The 27608-nt window shown below is 37.8% G+C and overlaps 1 protein-coding gene across 4 annotated transcripts in view; it reads left to right on the top strand.

Moving 5' to 3' along the window:
- Positions 1-27608, top strand: part of MARCHF1 (membrane associated ring-CH-type finger 1) — a 259414-nt gene that overhangs the window by 86542 nt on the left and 145264 nt on the right. Inside the window, exon 1 of one of the 4 annotated variants that reach the window (XM_080371102.1) lies at positions 16701-17145. The exons of 2 other annotated variants lie outside the window; for them this stretch is intronic. In XM_080371102.1, the coding sequence (XP_080227228.1) occupies positions 17047-17145 (99 nt within the window). In that variant the 5' untranslated portion in view covers positions 16701-17046. Of the gene's footprint in view, positions 1-16700; positions 17146-17175; positions 22896-27608 lie in introns of those variants that run through there. One more of the 4 variants, XM_080371103.1, reaches the window with a different exon arrangement.

Below are 27608 nucleotides of genomic sequence, written 5' to 3'. Positions count from 1 at the left end.
CTAGCAGGTGCACCCTGCAGCATTCCTTGGTCATCGGGATGGTTGGGGCTGTGCCTGGATACAGTGGCGTGCTTCCAACCTCGGCAGGGCGTGCGTGCAGGCAGCTGGCATGTGCACAGTGGGAGAGGGATGGTGGGTCTTCTGAAGGGACAGCTGGGGACTGTTGCTCAGTCCTGTAGCACACAAGTAGCATATATACCTCCAGTCTCCACCTGGAATGCTTAGGGTCCCAATGGCAAATTCTAGCAGGTTTTGGAATGAACACACTAAAAGTTTAAGCTGCGGTGCCATGAATCTTTACCTGTCTGTCTGCTGTATCACGACCTAAAGATCTGCTTTCATTGCAGCTTGGAAGAGATCACATAGACTGCCTTTACAGACCATGGAGAGACAAACACATGCATATACATAGTTTCAGAGAGTTAAAGTTCAGAACTAGTACAGTTGTGAGTGGTGCTTAGTGTTTTCTGACTAGCTGAACTGGACTCCAGAATTAGCTAGATGACACAAACACATCTTTGTATAAATTTGGAAGGTACTGTTCCTGGAATGTTTTGCAACATTCATTCAAGAATTCGTGCTGAAATGAAAACTTCCATTGGTAAACTCTTGTGTAAAAAGTCCAGAAAGTTCACTCCTGAGGCTAAGTTAGCACTGACTAACTGGTGTTAATTTCACTGACTGAAATTTGTCCAGACATCTGGCTTAATAGAGGAGAGCAGTTGCTTTGGAGCATAGACTCCACACAGTTTAAGTGCCTAAGGTTAGATGGTGTACATATATACTCTTTTCCCAGTGTTTATCAAAAAAAGAGGATTGCAACAACTTGCATTTCAAAGTGAAGTTGGCTTTCATTTTCCAGTGATCTGCTGAAAAGATGACAGTAGTGTGCATGCTGAAGTAGTAGGTTAAGTTTGGCTCAATTGACATTAGAGGGCAGGAAGATCCTGGAGTGATCCTTACAGCCTTGGTTGACTAGGTGCTCCCTTCAGGAGTGTATCATCATTTCACCAAGTCTGAGTGCCTGGCTTCCATCTGTTCAAACATGCACAGCCCCGAGAAGGGAGAATAGCTGTCTTCTGCCGATAACAGAGAAAAAGCACAGCTGTGGCACTTAAAGGTTAGAGCTTAAGAGATGCTGTGAAGTGCCTCTGCCCTCACATATACTGACTTGTCAATGAAGTGTGTGTGTGTTGTAGTGGAGCTCTTTTTGTGTAAGATGCTGTAATGGCATTTTCTGAGAGGTGACAAAATGTAATTGGAATGGTTACAAAGAAAAGTTGACAGCTGATGTTCGTTCTTAATATAGCAAAAATAAAAAAGAAAGCAAATTTTTCTGACCCTAGACTAACTGACATTTTTGTTTTGGAAGAGATGTTTTTGAAATTTCTCTCTAAGCAACTCACACTCTGTTTAAATGGAGCTAAATAAACAAGGTAGAAAACACCTATGCATAAGCAGAATTATAATGACAGAAACAGATCTAAAAGAAAGCCTTTTTTTTTTTTTCCCTGGAAGATTTCTCTGATTTGTGATTTTTTAAATAATCCACATAAAGCAATTTTCAAAGATGTTACCGTGAGTAATAATTTTGTGATGTACATTTAAGTACAGCTGTAATAATAACACCATTATTATAAAGCAGAATAATGCAGTGTTAAACTCTTGGAAGCAGGCAGATGTGAGCCTGTCTGGAGAGATGTATTCATAACCAGTAATAATTAAGAATTATTTTACTAGTTCTTACAAGTCTTATCTGAGATCTAAATTTGGATTTTGCTAATGTATCTTAGAAACTTGTATTTCAACAAGATGTCTAGTCATCTTCTGATTCTTAATGTTATTGAGGCCTTAACTATAACCTGCAACTGAATTCTTTGCTCTAATTTTATGCTTTATGAGAATTTCAGCCATTTACAATGTAGAATTTTCTTCCTTACAGTTTCACTTAATAGGCCCTTACTTTCTGTCCTGACTAAGTTCCTAATCTACTTTTTCTGTGTATCTTTCATTACTTAATTAATTTTTGTTCTTTGTCATTCATCTTCTTCAATTAAACGATCTGTCCTTTTCATCTGTGTTTCTGCAGATGGAAGTTTTTGTAGATTCCATATTGTTTCAGTGAGCCTAATGGGGTGGGAGTGTCATGGTGAATATTTACGACCTTGAAGCAACTGCCCTGTAAAGCTGTGACAGTTTTCTCAAAGAATGGAGCGAACAAGTACATTAATAATAGTTTTGGGGTTTTTTTTCCCATGTTTTTTAGCATAATTTTTGCAGATTCATCCTCCCAAATCTCCCTTCCTTTTGGTGGTTATACAAAGGTTTGAATTGAGCTTATTAGGTTGTACCCATAATATGCTTACTTTTTTTAATGTTACGATGTCATAGCAGTGGACTCCCTTGTTTGTTGCAATAAAAATACCCCAATACCCGTGCTTGGTTGTTTTCATGATTAATTGTGGTCTTCGAATAGAAGAAAAGATGGTATTTGCAGATTTGAACACTGTATTATTGTGAGAAGTGAGAGGTGGGAAGGGTTATTTATAAACATTCTTTGAAATCAATGAATTTTCTCTCCTTTTGTAATTTTTACAAGAACAGGTCTGTTTATGTTCATACTGCCTAAAAGTTCTAATTTTAATAAGACCAGGTTTCTAATTTGCTAGATATATCATGCATATAAAGAAATACTCTTTTCCTGTAGGAGTGCCTATCGTCTAAATATACAAAAAACATGTGGGTTAAAAATAAAGTTTTACAGTTGTAATATTTGCTTTAAACAATAGCTTATTCGCTCCATCTTTTATCTCTTGTGCCCCAGTTGAAAGAATGTTCCTTAAGAAGCAGCTTACAAGGAAAGTTGTAACCAAGTGTTCACTGCAAAAAACTAGTGAATATTGGTTAAATGGAGTCGTGACGTAAGTGAGCAGACAGCATACGGGGGCAGACACACGTGCGTCATACGCAGTCATCCACTCTGTTGAGTAGCCTGGGCTGTGTAATTCAAAGTTGGCCCCCTCTCAGCTTTTTGTTACTCATGTACCACCAGGGACTCGTGCTCAGGGGACAGCGGGAAATTTCAACGCTTTTCTAAAGCAAACAGTTCCAAAAATTGTGACTGTAGGGTGCTTGATCTAAAAACAGATTTGTACCTGCTATTAATTGGATCCAGGGGCGGACTTCACAGCATGCAGCAGAATGGGAAAAATTTATCTTTGTGTCACGAATGTAATGAAACTCTTGACTCAGTGCCACTAATAGCTGTGACTTAGTTGACACAATCTTGTAGCATTTTTAAGCTAATAGGACAGCAGCGTCTCAGAGCTGTGAAAAGTATTTAATTCTTAGCTGGGTAATAGGCGAGAAAAAAGCTGCCTCATTCATTGCTTTGTGTCTCACAGACACCAGCTTTTTATTCTTTCTGGTAAATGCATGTTACCATATTGTTATTACAGGTCTTGCTCTCTGTTGTCACTTCAGTTCCCCTCCGTTATCAGTGAGGGGAAATCATCTAGTGAGGAGTGATTTTTTTAATTGCATTTTCTGTTTGAAATGGGAATTTCAGTGGGATGAGAGCGCTATGGGTTTTCAGTTAAGTTGGTTTAAGTAACTGCTTATCCTGGAAAAAGCCAATGGGATGAGATTCAGGTAATAAAACATATTGTTGGGCAGCTGAGGAATGTTGGAGGAGGTGAGCAAAAGCCAACTAGGAGAAAGTTCTACAATCTATGAGACAATGTTATTTTAAGATAATTGATCCTTAAAATACTGAAATCTATAAAGTGTTTATCAACAACTATTCAACATCTAATATCAAAGATGGTATTAGAAAAAGTGGTAATCGGAACAAGATTGCCTCATTAGTTTTGTGAATGTTTAGAGGTGCAGGCTTTGTTCAAGGTGCTTTGAGAATCATCCTGCTGGGAAACACGGAAATGTTACATATGCATCCTTTCCTGAAGGAATGTAACAATACTTCCCCCAACTAATATTTGGCCAAAATGGAGATTTTGCTAACTTTAGCAAATGTTCAGTTTCTGCTTCAAAACCATTTTTTTTTAAATATTTATTTTATTTTGACCTGAACAGTTCATTGCTGTCATGAAAGATGTTTGATATCTAATTTGTCATTTTTATGGTAAGACCAAAATTTCACTAAACTGTTTGAAGAAAACTGAGGACAAGTAAAGAAAATCTTTCAAAGCTCTTCAGTGTAGTTTAAATCCAGTAAGCAAATTAAAATCACTAAGTGAAGAGGATAGAGTTTTCAAATACAATTGTAGTGGATTTTTCAAGGAATTTGGTGCCAAATCACTTTTGAAATGTATCAGGCGCAAGGCTTTCAATTTATTTAGACTCTTCAGAAAATCTGAAGCCTAATCCCATTTGTAGGCACTGAATAAGTAGCACCCACAGTGGAGGATCTTTAGGTGCAGAATTCAGAAACACTGTCTTAGGAAAAGGCTGATCTTATTGGTTGAGGGTTGTGTTTTTACTTTGCACCTAACATTTGTTTCTAATGTGCCTATTAAACTGACACAGTATAGCCTTACCAAGCCTCTCATTTTGACATTTTTTCCATCTGCTTTATAAGTTTTTGTTTTGGTTTTGTTATGTAGATTTTTTTACTTCAAAATATCTGTTGGACTTCCCTGCACAGTTTCAGATAGTTTTCCACTGGTATATTGAACTATTTTAAAACATCACCAATGTATATGCCTAGTTACTAACTCCACTGTTTTGGGCACTGAAGAAACAGGTTTCCCACGCACCAGAGCTAGAGTGCCTATCGTGTGGTCTGGTACCTGCACACGGTGTCTGCTCGGGGCTGGATGCCACCCTTGTGGTTTTGCCACAGCGAGTATCTTAATGGTAATGAAGATATATTCCCTGCTTGCAGTGTTTTTTACTAGAGAATGTCCATAAGCTTATGCTGTAAATGGTCTTGAAACGTACAGCTTTTCATAGTTTCCCACTGAAAAATATTTCTTAATGGGACGGTAAATTGACTCAGAATTCAAATACAAATGACGATTTCCTGTTACACCATTGTCAGTCCCTAGATTCACCCAGTGCCAGCACACAGCATATTTTTAAGGGTGACCCTTTGCTGTGTGAGAAGCATGTGATGCTTGTGCCAAGGCTGTCCTTGATACAGCTTTTAAAGTTCAGAAGTGGATAGGTGGGAGTGATTTCACATCTTGGAGGTGTTACGGTGTAATCCTAACTTTCAGAGCTGGGGTGGCCATGTTGCTTGGAGAATGAGAAAAAAGATTTGCAGTCTGAACCAGCATGCAAAAGCAATTAATGTACTTTGTGGTCCTACAGTAAAATAAGATAATACTCTCTGATATGAATGTCCAGTTTCCAAGTTGCTGTTTAGCCCTGATACTGTGATGCTGAGAATTGCGTGAACTATTGGAAAGCAATCTTATTTTCATAAAGCTGAGGTTTATAAAGGTGGGTTTTCTTTGTTGCAGAGTATAAATGATGTGTGAACTGTTGCTAGTGTTTGGAAGTCACTATTATGGTGCATTTTGAGGAACTATGCGTTCAGGTTTCTCTCTCTATATAAATATATATATGTATAAAATATATATGTTATATATATATGTTGTTTGTGCTGACTTCTGAACAGGGATATATTTTACCCTGTAGTGAACACATGAAGAAAACTGTTGTAAGAGTTAAGTGTCTTCTGACCTTTTCTAGCTACTGATTGTGTACTGATCAGAGGCTTTAAAGGTTTTTATAAACATTATTTTACACCCCCCGTATTCCTGGAGTCTGAGAACTGTTCTGCTGTAAAAAAATGTATATGATAATTGCTAACATGGTAAGATATTCAACAATATAATATAAACTTTTTATCAGTATGTGATGTGAAGACCTGGTTAGCTTTACGGTATGGCGGGGGAGGTGGTGTAGTACATACTAATTCAATCCTGAGAATGAATTTATTAGCTGTTTTTGAGCAGGAGATTGACAAATCTCACCCTTTGTTAATTTGGGCGCTTAATAACCTCTTCTGACTCTGTGAGTCAGTGAGAAAAACAACTTATTTGTGTCTGAAAATATTCATGGGAAGAATGATTTCAGAAAGTGTACTGGAGAGCAGTTGTAACTTTTTTCCTGATTGTTGTTGATTGTTGTCAGCAAATTATGAAAAATTGTGCTTATCAAAGGTAAGATAGCTGCACAGATAAGCTTGGCACTGCTTAGTATAACTTCAGGAAACTAACTAGTACTGGGTTTTCTCAGGTTGGATTTTCTTCCAGGGTTTAAGTATTGGTGTGATTATAGAGCAAAGTGCTTTCCATAGTGTCCTCACATGGCGCAGGAGTTCACTATAAAACATATTACTTCTATGTGGTATTGAAGAGAGTTCAGTTTTTTACTGGATGTTGGAAGAACAGATAAATGTAATAGCACATCACATTTAATCTTACCTTCCAAAGCAAAGCATCCAGGCAGAGGTGTAAGTTAGGAATACAATCAAATTAATCTTGCAGTGTTCAGAAAGCTGGTAATGGATAACACAAAGAAATATTAATTCCCAATTAAATTTGTCATATATTTAAGGTAGAAATACATAGACTTGCAATGATTTGCCTGGGTGTTTATGCCGAAAGGTGCTTTTCCTTTAGGACGTTTTACTTCTTTACTACTTTAGGACGTCCTTCTCCTGCCTGCCCCCCATGTGAATTGCCACTGCTAGACACCTGGTTCCATGGAAAAGTAACAAAGCAAACCCCTGCAGAACTCTTAATTTCTTGATCAATAAGCACCATGTAAAAATCTGAGTAATCCTTACTTCAGTACTCCTTTTCGAAAAATGTTCACGGGTTTGATAGTAATGGTCAGATCCTTCAGAAGAGGAGCTTGAGGGATTTGTTTTCTGAATCTGGGTCCACTACAGTTTTAAATGAGAGCACTATATTGTGATATTGAACTCAGAGTTAGTATTGCAATGTCCATCTAAGTGCAATAACTAATTACAGAATTAGATAAACATCTTAACAACAAATGATATTTGATTAGAAATTAGTATCTTCCTAATAGTTATGTGGCTCTGCTTTTGGTAGACTTCCACAGCTTTTAGGTGAAATTGTAAACTTAATCTCATATTTTTTGCCTTGTAGTTAATAACACTTTTAAATTCTCTTTACCTGGAGAAAATAAAGAGGGAGGAAGAAGAAAAGCCTGGTGTATGTGTAGGAGAATGCTGTATCACACATTTATAAATTGTATTTGTTTAAGCAGAAATGTATTCCATGTTTTTTAAATTTCTGATTATCTGATTTCATTAAGCTTCTCAGGCATGTAGAGTTTCAGCCAGGGAATGTCCTTTGTTTTGAACTGTCAGCGACCCCTATAACGATGTTTAATTAACTTTTTGCCGATGTCAATACAGTTCCATCGTACCCGGCGGCTGGACGCGCCCCCCCTGGCGGCTCGCGGACGCTGCCGGCCTGTTCCTCAGCCTGTTCCCTCAAGCCAACGGCTGCTGACCCCGAGCCTCAGGCAGGCCCTTCTGGGCCTGCCTTTTAATTGGAAAACATCAATAATTTTCTTACAGAATGAAACACCAGCATTTGCATTCACAGCAGTTCCAGTTAGCAAAATAAATAGAGGGTACTGGGTAACAAAGTAAGCAAATAAAATGGAGTTACTTCCTTCTAAGTCTAAATTGCACAGTAGGTGGGTAGCAGTAATTTAGGAGTGGCACCCACTTAGAACAGTGCTTACTTTTAAACTTAGGAAATACTTGGATGGTAAAGAAAATTATTCAAGAATGTGAAGTCTGTGTTTTTAAGATGATTTAATCCTATAGCAGAACTACAATTTGAGTTAAAATGAATCTTGGTATCAGAGTTCTTTCAAGCTATTTCATAGCATTAAAGAGAAGCATAATACATCTCGCTTACGTATAGTCATCTTAAAATCATGAAGCTGGGAGACTCTGTGGGTCAAAACCACCAGCAAGTGAATTCACCACCTCTGTAATGTTAGATTCCACAGATCCTTTCAAACTCCATGCTGCTGTGATTTAATGGGATCCTTATCATACCAGCAATGACCCATCCTCGCTCTGAAGCAGTGGGAGAAGTTTCAAACCAAACAACATGCAGATTGGACATAAGGTTAAAAACTTGGTTCAGTATAGAAGATTTCTTTTATTAAGCCATTTTCAGTAAAGCTGATTACAGAATAGAATACTAAACAATTATAGAAGTTATACTTCTTGGACTATGAGTATGAATAAAATTCTGCCCAGGTATTTCTGAAGGAAAGGAGGAGGAAGGGGGGTCATAGCAGATGGGAATAGGAAAGAAATGGCAGTATTTTAAGCTTATAAAGTAGAGATGTTAAGATAAAGGGGGAAATGCAGTACAATCAGCAATAGAGACCTGTAGGAAGTTGAGAAGAAATATATTGTAAAAAAGTGTTTTGAACTAATATTAATTTGCATTTTTTAATTACTATCTTGTATTTTTTCATGTCCCTTAAACATTCTAGCAGCTGAGATTCACAAAGCAAATAGTGCTTAACAAACATGGAAAATCTCTAAAAGCAGACTTCCAATATTTACACAGATGGACCTGGCTGTAAGATTTTTTTAATTTATTTTTATATCACAAATTGTGCATCTATCTTCATTCTTTGTCAAATAATGATTGAGAACACAGTTAATAGTATAATTTCCAATATAAAGTGCACCTGAATATCTGCATTAAAAACCAACTTGGTCTTCCAGTCTAATTCTATGTAGGCAGTAACAGAAACAGGTGGGTTAGCAAATAATAATTTCCTGTTGTGCAGGTTTTTTAGAACAGTTTCCCACTGTGTCCAAGATCAGCGTCTCTTTGATGTTGGTGATCAGAACTTTAGAGAATTGAGAAGTCTTGATTTTTGAGGAAATTGCTGATGCAGTTTCTTCAGGACTAAGAAGAATTGGCAAAAACTTGCGTGGGACCACGTTTACATTCTTGCAGCTGATGATAATTAGCATTTTCCCGTCATCTTTTAATTAAGAAATATGCTGATCCTTCTTATCAGTTCGTGCTCCCAGCTGCTACGGCTTCTTTTTTCTGTTCTATCAGTGCCATAACTGTGTTGCTTGTACTGCTCAACTTCATCCTGTTTCTAGTGCTGTCATCTAGAATATTGTCCAGGTCTTCCTGCATTGTGCCCTGGCCCGCCTGTATTGACTGACAGCTTTCAATCTTGGCCAAGAACTTGAGTCCATTCTTACTGAATAATGCTGGAACTCTTCAAGACTGTTCGATTTAGGTTTGCAGCATTTAACCCAAAACAAAGCAGGTGGATTCCACTACTTGCCATGTTTTGATGTTTCTGTTGTAAAGATTTGTTAACCACCTCCTGTTAGAGAGCTGTTAAAATGCCTTTTGCATGTATGTTGTTAAGAAGTGGGAAGAAATAATGAGAAAAATAATGGGAAATAATACTTTAGGTGGCTATATCTTTATTTACCCTCTGAAAAATAATGGGAAATAATACTTTAGGTGGCTATATCTTTATTTACCCTCTACTCTTTAGTACTTTTAGTAATTTTTTTTTTTTCTGTAGTAAACATAACCAAATAACTCAGTAGTGCTTTCCTGAACAACTAAACTTGTATTTGTGCTCTGAAGTAGCACATGGACAATAGCATTTTACTTTTGTGTTTGCATGCCGGTGGATGTGCAGTTAGGCAGCATGGCATGCATATTACTTCAACCACTGTAAAACCAGGAACATAATTTCATACAACATAATTTAATGAAAAGATACCACCTTTATATGGCTGACGGTCAGCAATGTTTGTAAGCAGAGAATAGTTGAGAGGTTAGTGTTCATCATGAAGGCAGAACTACCTGAACTGGCGAGGTGATAGGACCACTTAGAACTTGGCTACTGCCCATCAGAATAAACACAGTAGGATCCCTGTCTGTGTAGTGAGTAGCTGTATCACTGCATAGTAGTTTCTTGAGTGGATGTTTTGACTGCATAATTTCATTTCTTTTGTAGTGTAACTTGGTTACATAGTCTGCCGATTCTGCATATAAATTTGTCCTTGACTTTCTCTGTATTTTTTATTAGATATAGCTACATTTCAAGAAAAATTGCAAACTGTCATTCTGACTTGTGAGAGTGGTGGGCTGCTGAGGCTACTGGTAGTTTGTAGAACTTAGCAAATCTTCCTTTGTTCCATGTTTCATGGGGGAGACTGTAGTGTGATAAGTGAATAGTATGCTTGGTTTAATTTAGATAAAATAAACTTGGTGGAAATACTGTATTGGAGGCATCCATGAAAGATTTTGTGTTTAACAGTGGAAATCAGTTGTTTTAATTCTGCTATCTAGGAGATAACAAAGAGAATTGGTTTTAACAGCCTGAGGCCATACTTTATCTTATTTATCATTGTTCTCTCATTTTATCTCTCACTTTCATCAAATCTGTTTCAGCTAGGTAACCTTTTATTTGATATACCAGGCATATTTTAATTCAGTCTCAGCTATTAATTTTTAATTTTTTGACTTGTACCCTTCCATGACCTTGGTTTTTTAGGTGTTCTAAAAATGCTTAAGCAGTGTATCTGCACAGAATGTGCAAGTGGCAAGTAGGTTCTTCCATGTTTGCACTGAGTTCTATTTTAGCTCCTCCATGGAAGAAAAAGTAGACTCATGCTTGCTTAGTAATGTGCTGTCGATGAAATGATATGTAATAATGTGCAATAACCTGTGAATGGCAAAATAGAAAAAATATCCAAAGACATTAATTTGAAATTTTTAATTGATTACTTCCTTAATACCTTTAAAACACCTGTATTCATATTATATTACGTGGTACTTCTCAGCACTTCAGTTGATTATGAAGCTAAAGATGGGTAAAAGGGGAAAGCTATGAACCCCCCCCCCCCAGAGGTTCTTATAACACGGTGGCTACATTTAAGTGTATATCGACACCATATAGCATTTCAAAAGTGACTTCCAGTATGATATCTTACAGCTACTTGTTCTGATTTTTGAAGAAGGCAAATCCTATTTGCCTCTTTTAAACAAATTTTAAATTTTGCTTTTGGTGAAGACTGACTTGCACAGGAGTTCTGCCTAAAAGTTGCATTCCTGAGGCTCCTCCATTTGAAGCCAGCTCACAGTGCAGGACAGGATTTAAGACTACTGGTCCAAATAGCAGAGAGCAACAGGTTTTCCCCTTAAGAGGAAAAGATATCTGGAAGCAGTCCATGCTGCTTTGAAATATTTGTATTTAGCTAAAGATATCTTTCATATTTGCTCAAATTCCATGACTAACTTTGTACTGCAGTAAGTGTAAACATTTATTTTTTTTTTAAACTGTAGGGAATGGTAGAAAATATAAAGGAGTTTTCATTGAGCTAAAAATTTCATTTGGTTCTAGTGTCCTGTAACTTGAGGATGCTATTGAAGCCCAAGGGATTGGTTTGCATCAGTCTTGCTTGCTCTGCGTTAGACAACTGCTAGCTGCATTTTTAATTTAGGTGTTAGAAGCTTCAGTTAGTTAAAGTGACTGTACTTCATCCCAGTTGGTCATTATCTAAGGACCAGTATCCACTTCTACAGCTCCTGTAGGGATCAGACGTGCTTCTCTGTACCTAAGGTGTGACTATAAGAGGCTGAAAGTTACAAGTAGCCTGCATTAAATTTGCTAATATCGGTCAGATTTGTGTTCTTTTTTCCTCGCAAAACTTTATGTAGAAGAGTAACTACTATTTTAAGGGAAAGAAACCCACATTGATTATTTGTGGGTGAAAGCGAGCTCCTTTCTTAGTGTAACATACCAAATTTTATACTGATTGTCGATGTGGACATTGCTTTATTCTGAAATATCTGCAGAAATGGGAAACCTTGTGTTTAAAGGATGTTATTGGAAGTTTAAATATGTGTGTCTGTGTATATGTATGTGTAAATGAACAAAGGCCTCTGAATACATACTGGTATTTAACCTTAATTTTTAGGTATGTGTTGATACAGTTTTGATAGCCTGACAGCAATATTTCATTTAAAATTGTAAGCAGGATTCTTTTGTTTAGGACTTACCTATAAATTCTTTTGAAATCTGCCTCCTGACAAGATCCCTTATTAGTGTTTGCAGTTGTTACATGCTTTAGCCTTTTGTAATTTTGTCATCTGTGCAGGTCAGAGGTGAGAGGCTCAATTGCTTTGATGCACTTGTTAATATCAGAGGGAAATGGAGTGTATCATTTGCAGAAGTTTTGCTTTACAGAAGGCTTTGTACTTTATACAGCAGGGATATATCTAGGACTGTGCATCTGAGTGCAGTAATGGAGTATTATCCAGTCCAACCTGTTTTAATAAAACCTTGTTTTGTTCTTAAGTAAAATTGAGGTGGTAGTGTTATACTTACTTTTCATTGATTTCTTATTAAGGAAATGAAGGTAATATAGATGCTGAGGGTAATATATAAAGTGACTCTTGAGGACACCGGAGGTATAGACTAGAGGTGAGGTAAGATGTCTGTAGTGTATATAGAAAGCACGTTAACAGGTCTGAAAGCAGTTATGAGGGTGTAGAATCTCCCCAGTTAGATAGTAAAGGGAGTGTAATATATACAGTGTATGCAACTTTGCTCTATTAATTTTGAGGACAGCGAAACTCATTCTTAGATCTTGGGACAACAGGCTATAGGTCTTTACTTTTTCATACATTGTGCATTCATAGCCAAATTGACAAATAATGTGGAGTCCAAACTACCAACATCTAAGCATTTCATGTCCACAATCTATATATTTTTTTAATTCAATATAGCTTTTGGCTTAAAGATCATATCATGACTACAGTACATCTTACCTAAAGACCATTTTATGTTGAGTAAAAAAGAACTAAAATTACCTGTTCTTGATATAAGAAAGTGTTATTTATGCAGAGAGACTTAAGTTTTCTTCAATTCAAGAATCTCGCAAAGATTTGGCGTTCTGTAAGTGATGGCAAGATTGCAGAGTGATTATAGATAAAGCTGGCAGTAAACTGGCAGTACACTGGTACATTGTTTCTTGGTGATTGTGTTACAGAAGGGATTGTATCGCTGTTTATCATTGTCTCATTGTTGCTTACATCACCATGTTGGATCATTAACCAGAGCTGACCAGATTCTCTTCTTACTTCAGTGCAGCAGGCTTATGTAAATGAGTATGGTGAGAAGGCAATGTGCTCTTTATTAAATTAAAAAAAAACCCTGCAACATTGTGTGTGTATGTAAGGTTAGAATTCTGATCCCTTTTTGTTGTCCGATTCTTATGGAAATGCTTCCAGGGATGTTTGCACAGTGAATGTATGTGTCCAGGGTGTGAGAGGGGATGTAGTCTCCTCGGAGCCATGGGTGGAGGGAATAGATGAAGAGGCTGCATGTGTTGGAGGCTAAAGCAGAAACACCCGGTGTAGTCCACAGCTAGGGAGCAGACCTGCGTTGTGAAATGCCAGAAACATGGTTGCTTTTGTCTTTATTTCCTTCATGGGCACCAAGAGCTGACTGGTACTGTTCATAAAGTACATACTGTAAGGAGAGTGTTGGATGACTAAAAATTAAATTGGATCCCTTGGCTTCTCTGAATTGGGATTAGTAGGGTTTCAAACGGTAAGCCAAAAGGAGAGTACTTCTCTCTTCTGTAGTTACTTGCTTAAAGAACTGGGATTTTATTTCTGTAACTTAACTCAGTTACTAATGGCCCACCCAACACATAGCTCTCTTCTGAGAGAAACATTGTTTTCACCTGGTTCAGGTCACCAGTTCTCTTCTGTTACTGTCATACCCTGGAGGCTGAAACCCCATCTATCTGCTTTGCACAGCAGCTCCATACTTCACTGCACAGCTGTCATGCTGTTCTTCGGGTAAGGCATGCCACCGAAGTGATGACTGTTTGGGTGGGATATTTGCCAAAATTAGTGTTGTTTATATAGAATATCCCAAGATGATCACCACAGAGAATGAGTGGAAGTCACCCTGTTCTCTGAGAAAGGTGTGTTTGTGTGTGTGTGTATATATAGATATATATATACACATATATAAATATATATATATATAAATAAAAATCTCTGATTTACAACTTTGAAGTACTCTGGGACTCTCGAGTTCAAACCACATCATAAATTGAAATCAATACTTCTGTTGTTTCTCCAAGACAGGCACTGATGTGCTGTTCTGAGATCATAGGTGTATTAACACCTATGCAAAAGCTTTAGTTTTAGAATTCTGTATAGTACAATTGAAAAAAGCAAAGAAGGAAGACTAAACTGAAGTGTGGGACAGAAGAATCATCCCAACCCCACCTCTGCCACTGACTTTTATGGTGTTCTTTTGGGTATGTCCTGCATCTTCCAACAGTTTTCTTAACCACGAAGCAGTGTCACTCTCCGTATTTCTCCGTATAGAAGTATGAGGCTTGATTGCTTTGTGACTTGTTATGGCATTCGGGCTGGGAAGAGCCACGCTCAGCCCATGTACAGTGAGGGCAGTTGTATGTTAATTTGAAGTCTCCATGTGGTGAAGAACTGTAATTAGTGAAACAGTTAAGCAGAATGCGAGCATGGATTTACCTGATGGTAAAGTATACCCCTTGCTTTGGACTAGTTTTTTTTGTTATATACTTCTTAATGGGATAGGTTCAAGGTGGTGGTGGGGGGGGATGGGCCACAAGACTTCATCATTTTAAAAAGAATTAAGCACATCACACCCTATAATGTCTTTATGCTGTCTAACTAAGACAGACATAGATGGGATTAAAGAGATTACTGGTTAATTTAGAAGTCTGTGACTTGAATCTCAAGTTCAGATGCAGAATTACTGGCACAGTATCAAAAGGCAGATTGACTTTCTTAAGCTTAACTAGACACGGAGACACACAGTATAGGAAAGCTCCATTTTAATATCTAAAACTCACTAGTTTTCTGTCAGTGTTTTCATCAGAGAGGTAGGAGATTATCATGAGAAAGCAGAGCCAGTTTTAGGGAGTCATAATCCAGTTCTTCCTCAGAGGAAGGAAAAGAAAAGTCTGTAGCTTTAAAACTTTCTGTTAAACTAAAAAGGAATTTACATTATAGTATAGTTTAAGATTAATGGTTAAACTTCACCAGTCTGGTGTACAACAGTTCTTGTCTGAACACCACTAGAATAAATTTTTTTATTACAACTGTCTTGGTAAGCAGGAGCTTGGATTTTTTTCCCTGATTTATATTAAAAATTCAGAAAAATCTCCCTGTGTACATTGGAAACTGTTTAAACTTATAGTCAAACCAATTTTGAAATATCAGAGAGTAAAGATGGAATAAACATGTAAAATACATCTAAAAATGTGTAAAAGAACTGTGTAGATGGTGATAGACAATTTAATTCTTTGTAAATCTATTTCTGGACTTTGGTTTTATATATATGTAAAAGATAATAATGTGCAGACGTACACACATTTGTCTTGCAGCATATGTAAACACCTAGTACATATTATTAGTGCATTTGATAAACCCAATGATGTAAAACTGGGATGGCAGTGTGAACCTGGCCCCAGTTTATCATGGCTAGACTTTTGTAAGCTGTTAACTCAGACGGGGAAATGGTAACTAAAGTAGTGGAGCAGTGAATCAACAGTATGTTAAATCCTCCCCACATGGCTTTATAAGAAAAGCTAGGCTTTATATAATGCCATTATTTCTTCTTAGAAATCCAATTGCAACTGTGTACAGCTAGAAATGAAGATGATTTATTTCAAGGCCTGGGTAATACTTTTTTTTTTGTGATTGGCAACATATTAAAACATTGTTGGTGTTTGCTCTGTTTTGGGCTTTTTTTCCCTACTTTAATTCCTGTATCGTTTACACCACGTTAAGAATTTGACTTCTGATCTAATTATTTCTTTACTGATTTTAATCAAAATCCGTTGTGGTTGCATTCTTCATAGTTATCAAGAATAATACAAATTTTAAAGAGGTGCAAGTGTTAAGGGTTTCCTTTCTTCATATTAATTTTTGTAATACAGCATCTGAGACGTTCTTCTATTGTTTTGCATTTTAAGGGGAAGGGAGGCGATAAAACAGTTTTCCTGGGCATCTTTCTGCTTGTAACAGAGAGGAAAGGAGCTGTTGGGTAGAAGAAGCTCACGTTTGTGACATTTTCAGAGTGTGTGTGACTACTGTAAGGACACGTGTGTGTCTGCCTTTGGCTTGTCCTGCTGAGCTTGCTTCTGGTGATGTCTTGGGAAAAGATGAGTGCAGCAAAGGGTTAACTTTTTTACTATCAACCTCAGAAAGGCACATTTGCAATCCCTCCCAGTCTTGTCTTCCTTTTTACACCTCATTTGCTCACAGCAGCTCTTCACTTCAAGGCAGATCCTTTGACCTAAGCAGATTATTGCAGACGCATGAAGGACACAGCAAGCTACCCGTGCTTTTAAAGGAGGAGATTTTGGCTCCAAAATAGGACACTAAGCTTTTCAGCCTTATGCTGCTTTACCTAGTCAGCACGAGGCGGTGTCTCTGGGTGCTTAGTGGACTCCTGTGGAATCAGATGGGAAACAAAAACAGAAGTGGCAGCTGCTGCAAATGTGGGAGCCTGTGCCATTAGAGGGACGCGATTGCTAATAAGGGCCTGCGAGACCTGGGTTTCCTTGGTTTCCACGACAGTTATTAGGTAACCCAGAAATTGAATTGTCTCCCACCATGTTTCTGGGGGATAGTGGGGCAAGGGGGTGCTCCAGGGACACAGCAGAGGAGCAGCAAATCATCACTCAAAGCGTGTGAAACTCCCGGGACTTTTGTGCCTTACTTCTTTGTTTGCTGTTTCTCATTTGTATTTGCGATTTGCTCTGCTTTACTTTTTATTCTGATGGAAGACCCTGGCGTATGCTACACAGTTTCTCAAATAATATTTTCCCCTTTTCATTTAGAGCTGAGCTTGGCAAAGCAAGGATATGAACAATTATACAGGTGGGCTACTCAGGGGGAGTGAAGATATAAGGCATCCAAACAGGTATTGGCAACCTGCAGCACTGTAAAAATGCCCCTCCAACAGATTTCTGTAGTTCCAGCACGGGAGACTGCCAGCAATGGGAGAAGTTCCGTGGGCAGAAACAAAGAGAAGAGCAAGGAAGTCGAGGTAAGAGGAAGGTTTCAATTTGCTACAGCAGGACGAGTGTGCCTTTGGTAGCCGATGGGTTTGGCTGCTCAGCAGGACGCAGCGTGCCGTAGCGTGACAGTACACACGGGTGCAGCATGCTTTAGCACACTGAAGCAAGCTCAGGTGATAAAGTCTCAGCGTTACAGAAAAAAGGAGCGTATCTGGAGGAGAAAAAAAAAAAAAGGAGGGGGGGGAGTTGCACACCATGTTAAGGGGGTTTAATGTATTTATTTCAATGTGTGCAGCCTGCTAGTACAGACAGTTAGTGTTCCTTATAAGCTGTCAAAGAGCAGTTTTTGTATAATAGGTTGGATGAAAAAGTAGTTTTAATAAGATCCCTGTCTTTCTGTAAAAACAACAAAAATATCATGCTAAAGTCTGACTTTCTAATATGCCTGTGTTATTCATAGCAAATATAGGCATCACCTCTGTAACTACTTATAATATAAAAGGCGTCAGTGTCAGTTTTATCCATTGACCAACGTTCTTTGATTCATAAACATACAGAAGTGTTGTTCCAGCAGTAAATATTGTATCCTCTTGTTTTCCAGTTAAGAAGAAACTGTGGGTTAACTATATTAATTGTTGGAACAGAAAGTACAGAAAATCTGTGCAATTTTAATGGTATTTTATAGGAATCTCTTTTGCTGTGTATAGATGAATTATGCATTGTGCAACAGCGAAAAAAAAAGCATCCCTTCCCATCCCAAAACATAAGTAGTCTGCTTATAGATGTAGCAGTAAATGTACATACTATAGACATGTACTTTTTACAGATGTTTAGTGTATCTGTGTGTTTCTTTCCCTTTTGCTATATGGAAAATAAGGAACCATTGAGAAAACAAACATGATGTCTTTTAAGTAATATCTAAGAGATTGTGTGACAAACTGCATCCCTGAAAAAAAGTAGTGTTTTAACTTTCTTTTTGTGGTTTGTCTGACATAGTTTTCAGAAAATTTAAGTTCAATAGATGATCAATACTCATATCTGTATGATTGTAGAAAAGTATTGGTAAGCTTACAGGCCTTAATTAATTTTTAAAATACCTTTTTTGATCAATATTTGGTTTTGACAAGTTCACTGAATGTTATTATTCTGGTTTTTGTTTGCGCACCTATGTATAAGCAGTGTCCTTCTCTGGAAGTAGTCTCCAGTTGCTTACCGTCATCAGAGCTCATAACCTCTAGAGATTTGTGTTCTGAAATGGAAAACTTTTGCTTTGGTTTGTTTTTATTCTTCCATTGATTGGTTAAAGATGAAGCTTCAGGTGGAAAAAGTTCTTTGAATTAAGACTCAAGATGTGAAAAGCAGAAATATATATAATGTTAATTAGCTTAAAATTGCTCTCTGGCATTCTTGTTTTAATTTGGTCATTAGAATTAACTGAAGAATACATGAAACATTCACACAGGGATCATATAAGTGTGGTAGTTAATTTAGGAGTGGGGAAAGTGTGGAGCTTCTGAATTGTAAGAATAGTCTCATGCACTTTTCTATGTTTTTTTCCGATGAGGGCTAGGTTGTATCATTTTCCAGCCAGACTCCAGTATCTTAGAACACAAAGCCTTTTCTTGAAAGTTGGGGAAGTTATATAGCAGAAATGAAAAAAATGGCTGGGATAAGTTAATGAAAGTTCTTTTCTAAATTGAATATTTAAAAAAAAACCCAACACCAAAAACCACCTCAAGCCAACCCCACAGAACTCCCAACCAAACTTACAACTACAGGCTGCACATTGAAATGTATTTGCGGAACTGCTCCTTGCTGGGCAGAGCCTAATCATCCTGCTCAGAGATCTGCTCATCCCCTAAGGCTTACGGCTGTGATCTGTACAGCGTAAAAACTCCCTAATACAATTGATAGAGATTGTAGATTGAGTGGTAAAGACTGATGTTTTTCAGATAATATCTACAGCTTATGTGAATTATGATGATGTTCAAGTTTCTTTTCTGGGTGTAATGTAGGATTAGGGAACCAGCCTTTTTATTGTCCAGACAGAGGCTGCTCAGGCTTATGTTGATGGTCGTCTATCCCCATGATTCCTACAGAAAGGGAAACTTCCTTGCTCATGCTCAGTGTTTCTGTCTGTGTTGGTGAGGGGCTTCAGGGTTCATGGTATCCACTGATACTGTGTTTGTGAATACCTGCTGCCTCTGCCTTTCCACGAGCAGGCATTTTGAGGTGAAAGCTACATCAAGGGCTTCCTACAGCAGTGAGAGCATCAAGCTGGTTCAGGTTCAGGAACACATGAAAAAATGAAATGTCTGAGAGGTCACGATAACAACTGTTAGGATAGTATGCCAGATTCTGTTATTGCTAGAGAATTGTATACAATGTCCTTACAACAGCATGCAAATTTGTGAAGAATTCATCTAATTGCAGAGCTCACTGCAGTGAGCTATTTGCAACTTTACAGTGAATTATGTAAATCTGGCTGACTTAAGAACCTCAGTTGCATGTAATTCATGATGCAACTCATTCTGTAATGCTTTTTTGTGATTATAGATGCTCATAGACATGCTTTCTCTGAAGGTTTTGATACGTGTCTATGCATGCTTAAGGAAGATTGCCAGATATTGGAGTATTTTAAAAAATATTAAGTGCACTATTAATTATGAGCCACAGGTGCCCATAATGGATATCTGACCCAGTATTAGCAGTAGAGGCATGATAACATTGGCTATTGGCAGACTTTCTGTGCAGTATCCTTTGTGGGTGCAAAAATTTTAGTGCAGTCTACTCCTGTAATTTTTGGGCGATTTGCCTCAACAGTTAGAAGAAGTTCTAGCTAACGATGGATTTTGTATCAAATTTAACTATAGAGCCTCTCTGAGTGTAGTCTAAAGACAGGGTAGGTTTTTTCCATGACAAGGCAATGAAAATGCTTAGGTGTTGTATAACCTGTTGCAGCAGCTCTGCGCTACATTTCCATATGCAGGTATAATCCTCCACTTGTTTGTTTCACTGATTTTAGGAAGGCTTAACAATCATTAATGCTACTTGTTTTGCCCAAACATTTATGTCAACAAGCTGTCTGTCTTACTTTTTTAGTAATGTCGTTGGAAAAAGCTGGTTGCAGAAACGAAGACCAAATTACAGAGTATAGGGTATATTTATCACATGATGTGGACTTTTCTTGATACTCAGTAGTCAGTTCAGCTTTCTTTAATACTTGAGAAAAATAGTGACTTTACAGTGTAATTATGTTTCTCTGATGGAGAAAAACACCTGGGTGTCTGTTTTCAGAGAAGTCTGTTAATAGAACTGTTGTTCAAAGTCAATTAACCTAAAAATCAAATTGTGTCATCAGCATTCCAAACCTGTTAACTTTTTTAAAATATAGACTTAAGTGCCTTGAGACCAGTGCCACATTAATATATCATACTTAAATAGTTATGCTGGACTTATGGTTGATTTTCTGTACTGTGATCATAAAGGCTAAAGAAACTTATATGAATACTGAAGAATATGGTTATAAGTTGCCTGCTCTGGCTGATAATTTTATTTTTTATTTGTGAACATATACTGTGCAGTTCATAAGGAAGCCTCTGTTTACATTGCCTTATGTATGAACATGGATTATTATTCTCAAGTGAGTTAAGCAGAGAAATAAATTTTCATAAAGTAGAGAAAATCTGACAGAGCAAGTGAGTGAAGCTTAGCAAAAATACTAACACTAACCTAGAGTTTGCAAGGGTCATTCAACAAACTGCCATGACTACTGTGGAAATCTAAACTTGAATGTTGTATACACAGAGTGGGAGAAGAAAGTTTATAAAAGCCAGCAATAAATGTTGTGATATGGCAGAGAAGATGCTCCCTGCTGCCAAACTAAATTTGTAGACACCGTACCTTTTCAGCTTAACCATTATTTTTCAGAAAGTGGTACTGGAAAATTTGTATGCTGCTTTTAAAAGGATTAGCATAATGAACTCTCGTCCGTGAGAAGCAAAAATTAGGTCTGTTTATCTGAATGTAATCATTTCAGAGTGCAAGATCTCTTAATAAGGAAGGCAGTGACAGATAGGAGTCAATCTTTATTCCGTTACCTTGCAGGAACTCTCATGAAAGGAAAAGAAAAAAAGGCCTTTGGAACTGTAATAAAATAAAAAATTGGACACATTCATATGGGAGTTACAGTGATGAGCCATGTCTGTTGACCCAAAACCCAACCCAATATCCTGAAGATGTTACAAAACTTGATACTCTGTAGTTACTTTTAACAAGTAATGAATCTGCCAAGTTATTGTTGCTTTATTTTTAGTTTTGATTCTTTGTTCATAACTGCCTCATTATGCCTTTACATTTCTATAGTCTTAGTATGTTTTGTTCTGGCAGAGGTGATGCTGAATCTTCATTTCTGCCATAGAACTTTGCAGAATGTAATAAGATGCAAAGAGCTTTCTTTTTTCTCCAACACATAAAAAAATATATGCTGCTACATTAGTTTTTGAACCTACCTCCTTAAACGTCTTTCTCTTTCCCCATCAGATCCTCACCCCAATGTTTATCATACTTGGGCATGAAATTCAGTTGTGCATACTGCACAATTCTGTGCTGTGAAAGAAACTGCACCTCTGTTCTTCAGCAGTGTTTTCATGTTCTGCCATCTCAAAGGCAGCGAGACAGCAAGGGATCCTCAACTTCTGAGGCTTTAAATGCTATCAGGGAAATACTTTGATGGTTATGGAGAAAGTATGTTGGATTTGACTTGAACCTGGTGGTTTTGCTGTACAGTTTGTACCTGTAAAAATGCAATTGGAATGTGTTGATCGAAATTATGTTATGTCCGTTTGTAGTGAAGAGTGTGTATTTTTTTGTAAGCAGATTTTCTCTTCAAGTCAGAATTAAGACTGAAACCTAATGGTTATTTCAAATGCCCCATTAGGGTAGCTGCTAACATTAATTTTAAATGCCAACCTAGAGTTACTGCTAACATTTACCTTAAAGCTTGTAAATAGTTCAGGAGACATTGATGTGCTTTTTAAGGGTGGAGGTGGTAGCTGAATGTTCTTGATGGGAATGAATTGTTTTACGTTTACCTATGTTATCTCACTTGTTACTTGCTTAACTTTAAATAGATGTAATGGTAGATGAAATACTTCTAAAGGCATATATTTTCCTGTGTGCTATAAAGAAAGTAGTGCTTACACATCTCTATTAGATGATTTTCATGGCAATTGTGAAATACATAGAGAGATATTTGATACTTGAAATAAGTCTGTGATTAATGAAAAAAGTTAAAGGTTTTACATGTCCGTTTATGTTGTTTGTATTGCCTTATAGCCTTCAGTCAAGCAGTGTACTGCCTTTTTTTTAGATGGGGAGGCACAGTATTTAGTGTAGTTAGATTTGTTAGTGGCTTTGAGCACTTTACCAGAAGGTGAATATGGGGTAACTCCTGATATGTGAAAACATCACTTTATACCAGTGCTTATAAAATAAACAGATATTTGTGGTTTTCTTGCTGATTATCTTAAATTCTCTTCTTAAAATTTCTTAGGTATAATTTAACAGATAAATAGATACAGTCATTTATTACCTAACATAGAGGTGGATATTTTTTCCCCCACAGGAAGTGTAAGGATGTTTGTTTTCAAGTATAGCTGCCTGAAAAGAGTCATAGAATTTCAGTCTTTTTAGGATGTATAATTTTTTATTCAACAGGATGTATGAAGGTGGGAGAATGGGGAAGGGGCACCTCTAGCATATGAATCAGACTACTGAGGTACTTTGACATATATTGCTTTTCCTTCGTGGTTTGTCTTAATGTAAAGCTCATGTTGGACATGATGTTACATGCAATACGTGAAAATCTCTAATTCTGTATATTGTCAATATTGTATGGTATTTCTCAAAACACACGGGAGGTTATTCTACTTTTCTTGACACAAAGGCTTGGACTACTGTGCTGTGTTTGCATGGAAATCCACCTGTATCTGCAGTATTAAGATGCTTTTGCTTCCTGGTGAAGTTTTTCTGTAATTTTGTGCTGATAGGTTGCTGTTGTGTTTGGTGGTTGAAGTGCTCCCAAAGTCAGTGTGCTTAGTTTTCTTGAAGATGCTTTAGAAAGTGAAGTTCTTTATTTGTAAGTCATTTGACTCCTGTTTGGGAACTGGTATTATTGGTCTGCCATGTGATTCTTATGACAGGCGATTTCATGACAGTGAGAGAAAGGGGAAGTGTTACGTTATCCAGGCTGGGTTTGTTCTAATACATTTGGATCCTTGTTCCTTTTTCATATTCCTGTGAATAAAAAACATGACTTTTCTACCAGTAAGAAAGTAAGAGATTGCTTGCTGTGCTTTTATTAGCGTGCTGTAAGATAATGCCAATTCCTTACAGGCTGCTTTTCCTGATAAGATTACGTAAAGGTTACTGGCTGCATAGTATGATTGTCAGGCGTTTTATGAAAAGACGGTGGTAAAAGCGTATTTCACCAACTTGAGTTGCTGTGTATTGACTATGTGTCAAATACCAGTATTGATTTTAAAATCGGTCTTTTCACTGATAAAGGATTTGAAGCTTAAGATTCTATATCTCAGTAGCCTTCTTCCACTTTATGTTTCTAGCCAATGCTTATGATCTGCGGGCGCATGTCTTCTAACACTGCTGAAGTGTGACTACAAGTCTCAGGAAGAAAGGTTTTATAATTCCTTCTATCTCTGGAATACCCGGTTCAAATAAATTGAAGGTTTGGGCTTATGGTGTATTTTCTCTCTCCTGCTCTAAAATGGTTCTGAGTTCAAAATATTAGGCTTCAGGTTTAATTTTATTTGGATTTCCTTCTAATATTAGTCTGACATTCTACAGAAGAGGCATTGCCATATTAAAAAGTTAATGCAAATTTTTCCTGCAGAATTGTTTTTTAAAAACAAATGCAAAACCCCAACAAACCAAAACCACACAAAAATATTTTGTTTGGCTTTAGTTAGTGGTTGTTTGTCTTGTCTTCAGCTATAACCTTTCATGGTTTACTTAGTTTTATGACTTACGTAAGTCCTGAATTAGGTTGAAGCAGTGGCTGTAATTGAGGCAGTTTCCAGAACGTTTTGTAGTGCCTAAATCTGGTAGCTGAATGGGGCTGATCTGGAACGGGAGACAATTCAGGGAACTGAAAAACTTGATTATTTGCTCTAGGTACCATTCACACTGACTTCCACTAGCAGCGGTGCTCTCTGAACTGCTGTCTCTGTTGATTCTCTTCTGGGGGGTGACATGTTGCAAATACAGTTCAAATTAAAGTTATCTAAGGCAGACGTTTGTCATCAGCAAAGCCTGTGTTCCAAGACTCATTTTGGAAAGTACTTTAAAACCTAGACAGCGTTTCAAAAAGCACCTTCCATAGTCGCATAAACCCCACCAAATCTTGTTCTAATTAAAGGCAATTCTCAGGCATGGTAATCTGGTTGGTTTACCTATGCAATTAGTTAAGGAACAACATCATAGAGGCTCAGATTGCTTGAGTGTGCTGCCGGCTTTGCAAAACTTGTGATGCTAGCCCTGCAGGTGTGTCCAGTTTTGTCTGAATCTAGCTACCTGAACAAGAATATTTTAAAAGGGAAAAAAGCCTATGTACAGTCAGCCACCCATAGAATTATATAAAATTCTTATTTACAGTAATATTTAATTCTTCTTCATAAAGATTTACAAGATTGTACTGAATTTCACCTGTGTGGGTTTTTTTTGTTGTTTTTTTTGTTTTGTTTTGTTGTTTTTCCTAAGGCGGCAGAAGGTCTTTCTATAAGACACTTTGAATGTAGTTCATTCTTACTGTGAAAGTGAAAAATTCTTTGTATAGCACAGATAACACTTTTAGCTCACACCATCAGCTTTGGAAGGATGTCCATTATACTTGAATTCAGTGAATTGTTATAAGCATATTAGAAATGCAATTCAGGCTTACCTATGTGCGCAGTACAGAAACTACTCAAATCACGTGAAACTTGTTGATTCTCCGTTTGTAAAATGAGGCAGTTATTGTAGATCTGCTGAATCCTGTACCTGCTTTTACAGCTCAGTGCATTGTCTGAACACAGTGGACAGTACCCAGGGTCTGCCACAGCCCCCAGCCTTCCCTCTCCTGCAAAGGCTAAATTTTTTTATGAGAAACAATTTTTGTAAAAAACACTCAGTTGTTAGCTCCTATTTAATATGTACATCTGTAAGTTTATGATTTTGATGTATTCTTCCTTGAATTTGGTATTATTTTCAACAAAAAGAGAAAAGCAAGTATAACCTTACTTTTAAGGGGAATGCAAACATCAGCTGTTTCATGTTCTAGGGTGGGATGATTTAAATTTCATAAGAAGATAGAGGATGCTTGTCAGCCTACTTCGAAGTATTGGCAGATTTCTCAACTTCTCTCCTAGGCTTTGAATACACCATAGTCATAACTTCATTTCCCCATCAGTTCTATCTTAAGTTGTGGCAGCAGTAACAGCATGCAGGCAATGGAAGCATTTCCTTGTTCAGAATATGTTCAGAACTGTATCCGTATCGTGGAATAGCAGTTTTCAGTCATTAACATGACGTCTATACCTTCATTTAGGTCACTTATTGGCCAATTTTGTCCAGCTGTGTAATCATAGGATTATGTGAATACAGAAGGATGAGGCTGTTTATTGGCAGTAATAAGAGAACTGTCTCTTGGAGCAAGTAAATAAATTGTCTGGATGCATTGCCATGAGATCTAAAGAAAATCCTTTTCAGTTTAATCACTGGATATATTTGGGATTACAGCTGTATTTTACAGCACTGTCATGCTGAAACAGTTTGAAGTAGTTATGGTAACATCTCATTGATTTTTAAAGAAGTGTTTGTCTTTTTAGAGAGATTTGTTGTCTAGTAGCAGCCCAGATAAAAAAACCTACACATGCTGTCCACTGTCATTTCTCTTAAAGAAACCTCTTGCAGATACTGAAAGGAGACTTTCCTGTTCTGTGCTCTGTCTTTCACCATCTTATTACCCCTTATGGTTCTGGAAACCTTTATTTCAGAATAGGATGTAAATGTCAAGTAGCTGCGGCAAGAACAAAATGGGACAGACAGCAGTACTGTGTTAGTATTTCTGAGTTTGAACTACTTTGAGTATATTACTTGCGTTCACTTCAGAGACTTCCATTCTTTATCTCTGAAAGAAAAATAAAACGCTTGGTAGCACTCCCAGTCATGGGACTCTTCCAGTGGTAGGCAAGCCTGACATATTGCAAATGGTTGGTTAGACAAACCATTGTGAAAATAGTGCGTTTTGTCGGTGAAATGCATGCTGTTGATGCATTGGCCTTTTTGCAGTGAACTGTGCAGCGCTGATAAGCAGGAACCAAGATCAAGTCTGCTATATCACATGATAGACACAGCTGGAGAGGGGGGTGATTCGGCAGTGTACGAGGCCTGACGAGGAGTCGGTTTGGAACTGGGAAGGCTGTGCTTGGAAGGGCGCTTGTCTGTGGTGCGGGGTGGGAGGGTTAAAGGTGCTGGAGTTGCGTGGGATAGCGATTGCACGAGTGTTGTGAAAGCTTTAACTGCTCTCTCCCAGTTTTCTAACCGCTTCCAGCCTTTTGCTCTGAATACAAGTGATCAGACACTGGTGGGCATGTGAATTGTTCTTCCCAAACCCGGTGTCAGGGCAGGATCACTGTTACACATAGGCAGCAACGGCAGGGCCTGGTAAAATCCTCTAGTGCTGCTGCTGTCTCCTACCGTGAGAAAAGGAGGTCACGGCGTGCCCGGGGCAGTGCTGCTGGTGCATGCCTTGCCTGAAATGTGTCTCCAGGCTCATTAGAGAGGAATCCCCGTGGTACCCAGTGCCTGCAGGCAGTGGGATTTGGCCCTTCCGAGCTGCAGTGAGTGTATTGGTCATCGCTGGCTCCAATGGCCCTCTTTACAGGATCCGTGGCTAATCATTTAATGCATGACAATTGTGTTCTTTTTGATGGCAGTTTTTCAGCTGTATTTCTTCCTACTCCCTCCGTTGTCTGCGATGCTGTTCTTTGGGTCATTATAATGACTGAGTTTGATGGACAGCTCACAGCGCTCTGACTTTGGTTGTAATTCCAGATGTATTTTCCTGTGCTTTCAGTTTTCTCATCTGGAATTTGTGTGGCATCGCTTCTCCTTTCATAGGCCATTCCAAAATCCCCCAGTGAGGTCCATTTTCTAAGGGATACGGATATGTTCTGTTGTTATCTGTGGGTGGATTCTGTAGGTAAAAAGTTTCCATGGAAACAATAGACCCTTCAGCTTTTACAGTTCCCACAAAATTGGGGCAGTTCTGGCCGTATGGCGCTGCTCGCTCAACATACTGCTCACGGGGAGGCACCTTGCTTTGCGCCCGTTTAGGCTGCTTAAAATACAAATGTTCATCACCTGTTTCTTGTGCATTTCTTGAGTGTGCTTGAGAATTTGGACTGCTGGTGTCATTGTCCATTTAAAATTTCTG

This window comes from Falco punctatus (genome assembly GCF_963210335.1).
Source record: "Falco punctatus genome assembly, chromosome: 1".
Lineage (NCBI taxonomy): Eukaryota > Metazoa > Chordata > Aves > Falconiformes > Falconidae > Falco > Falco punctatus.
Note: the sequence above shows the minus strand (reverse complement) of the source record. Positions and strands in the feature narration are given on the sequence as shown.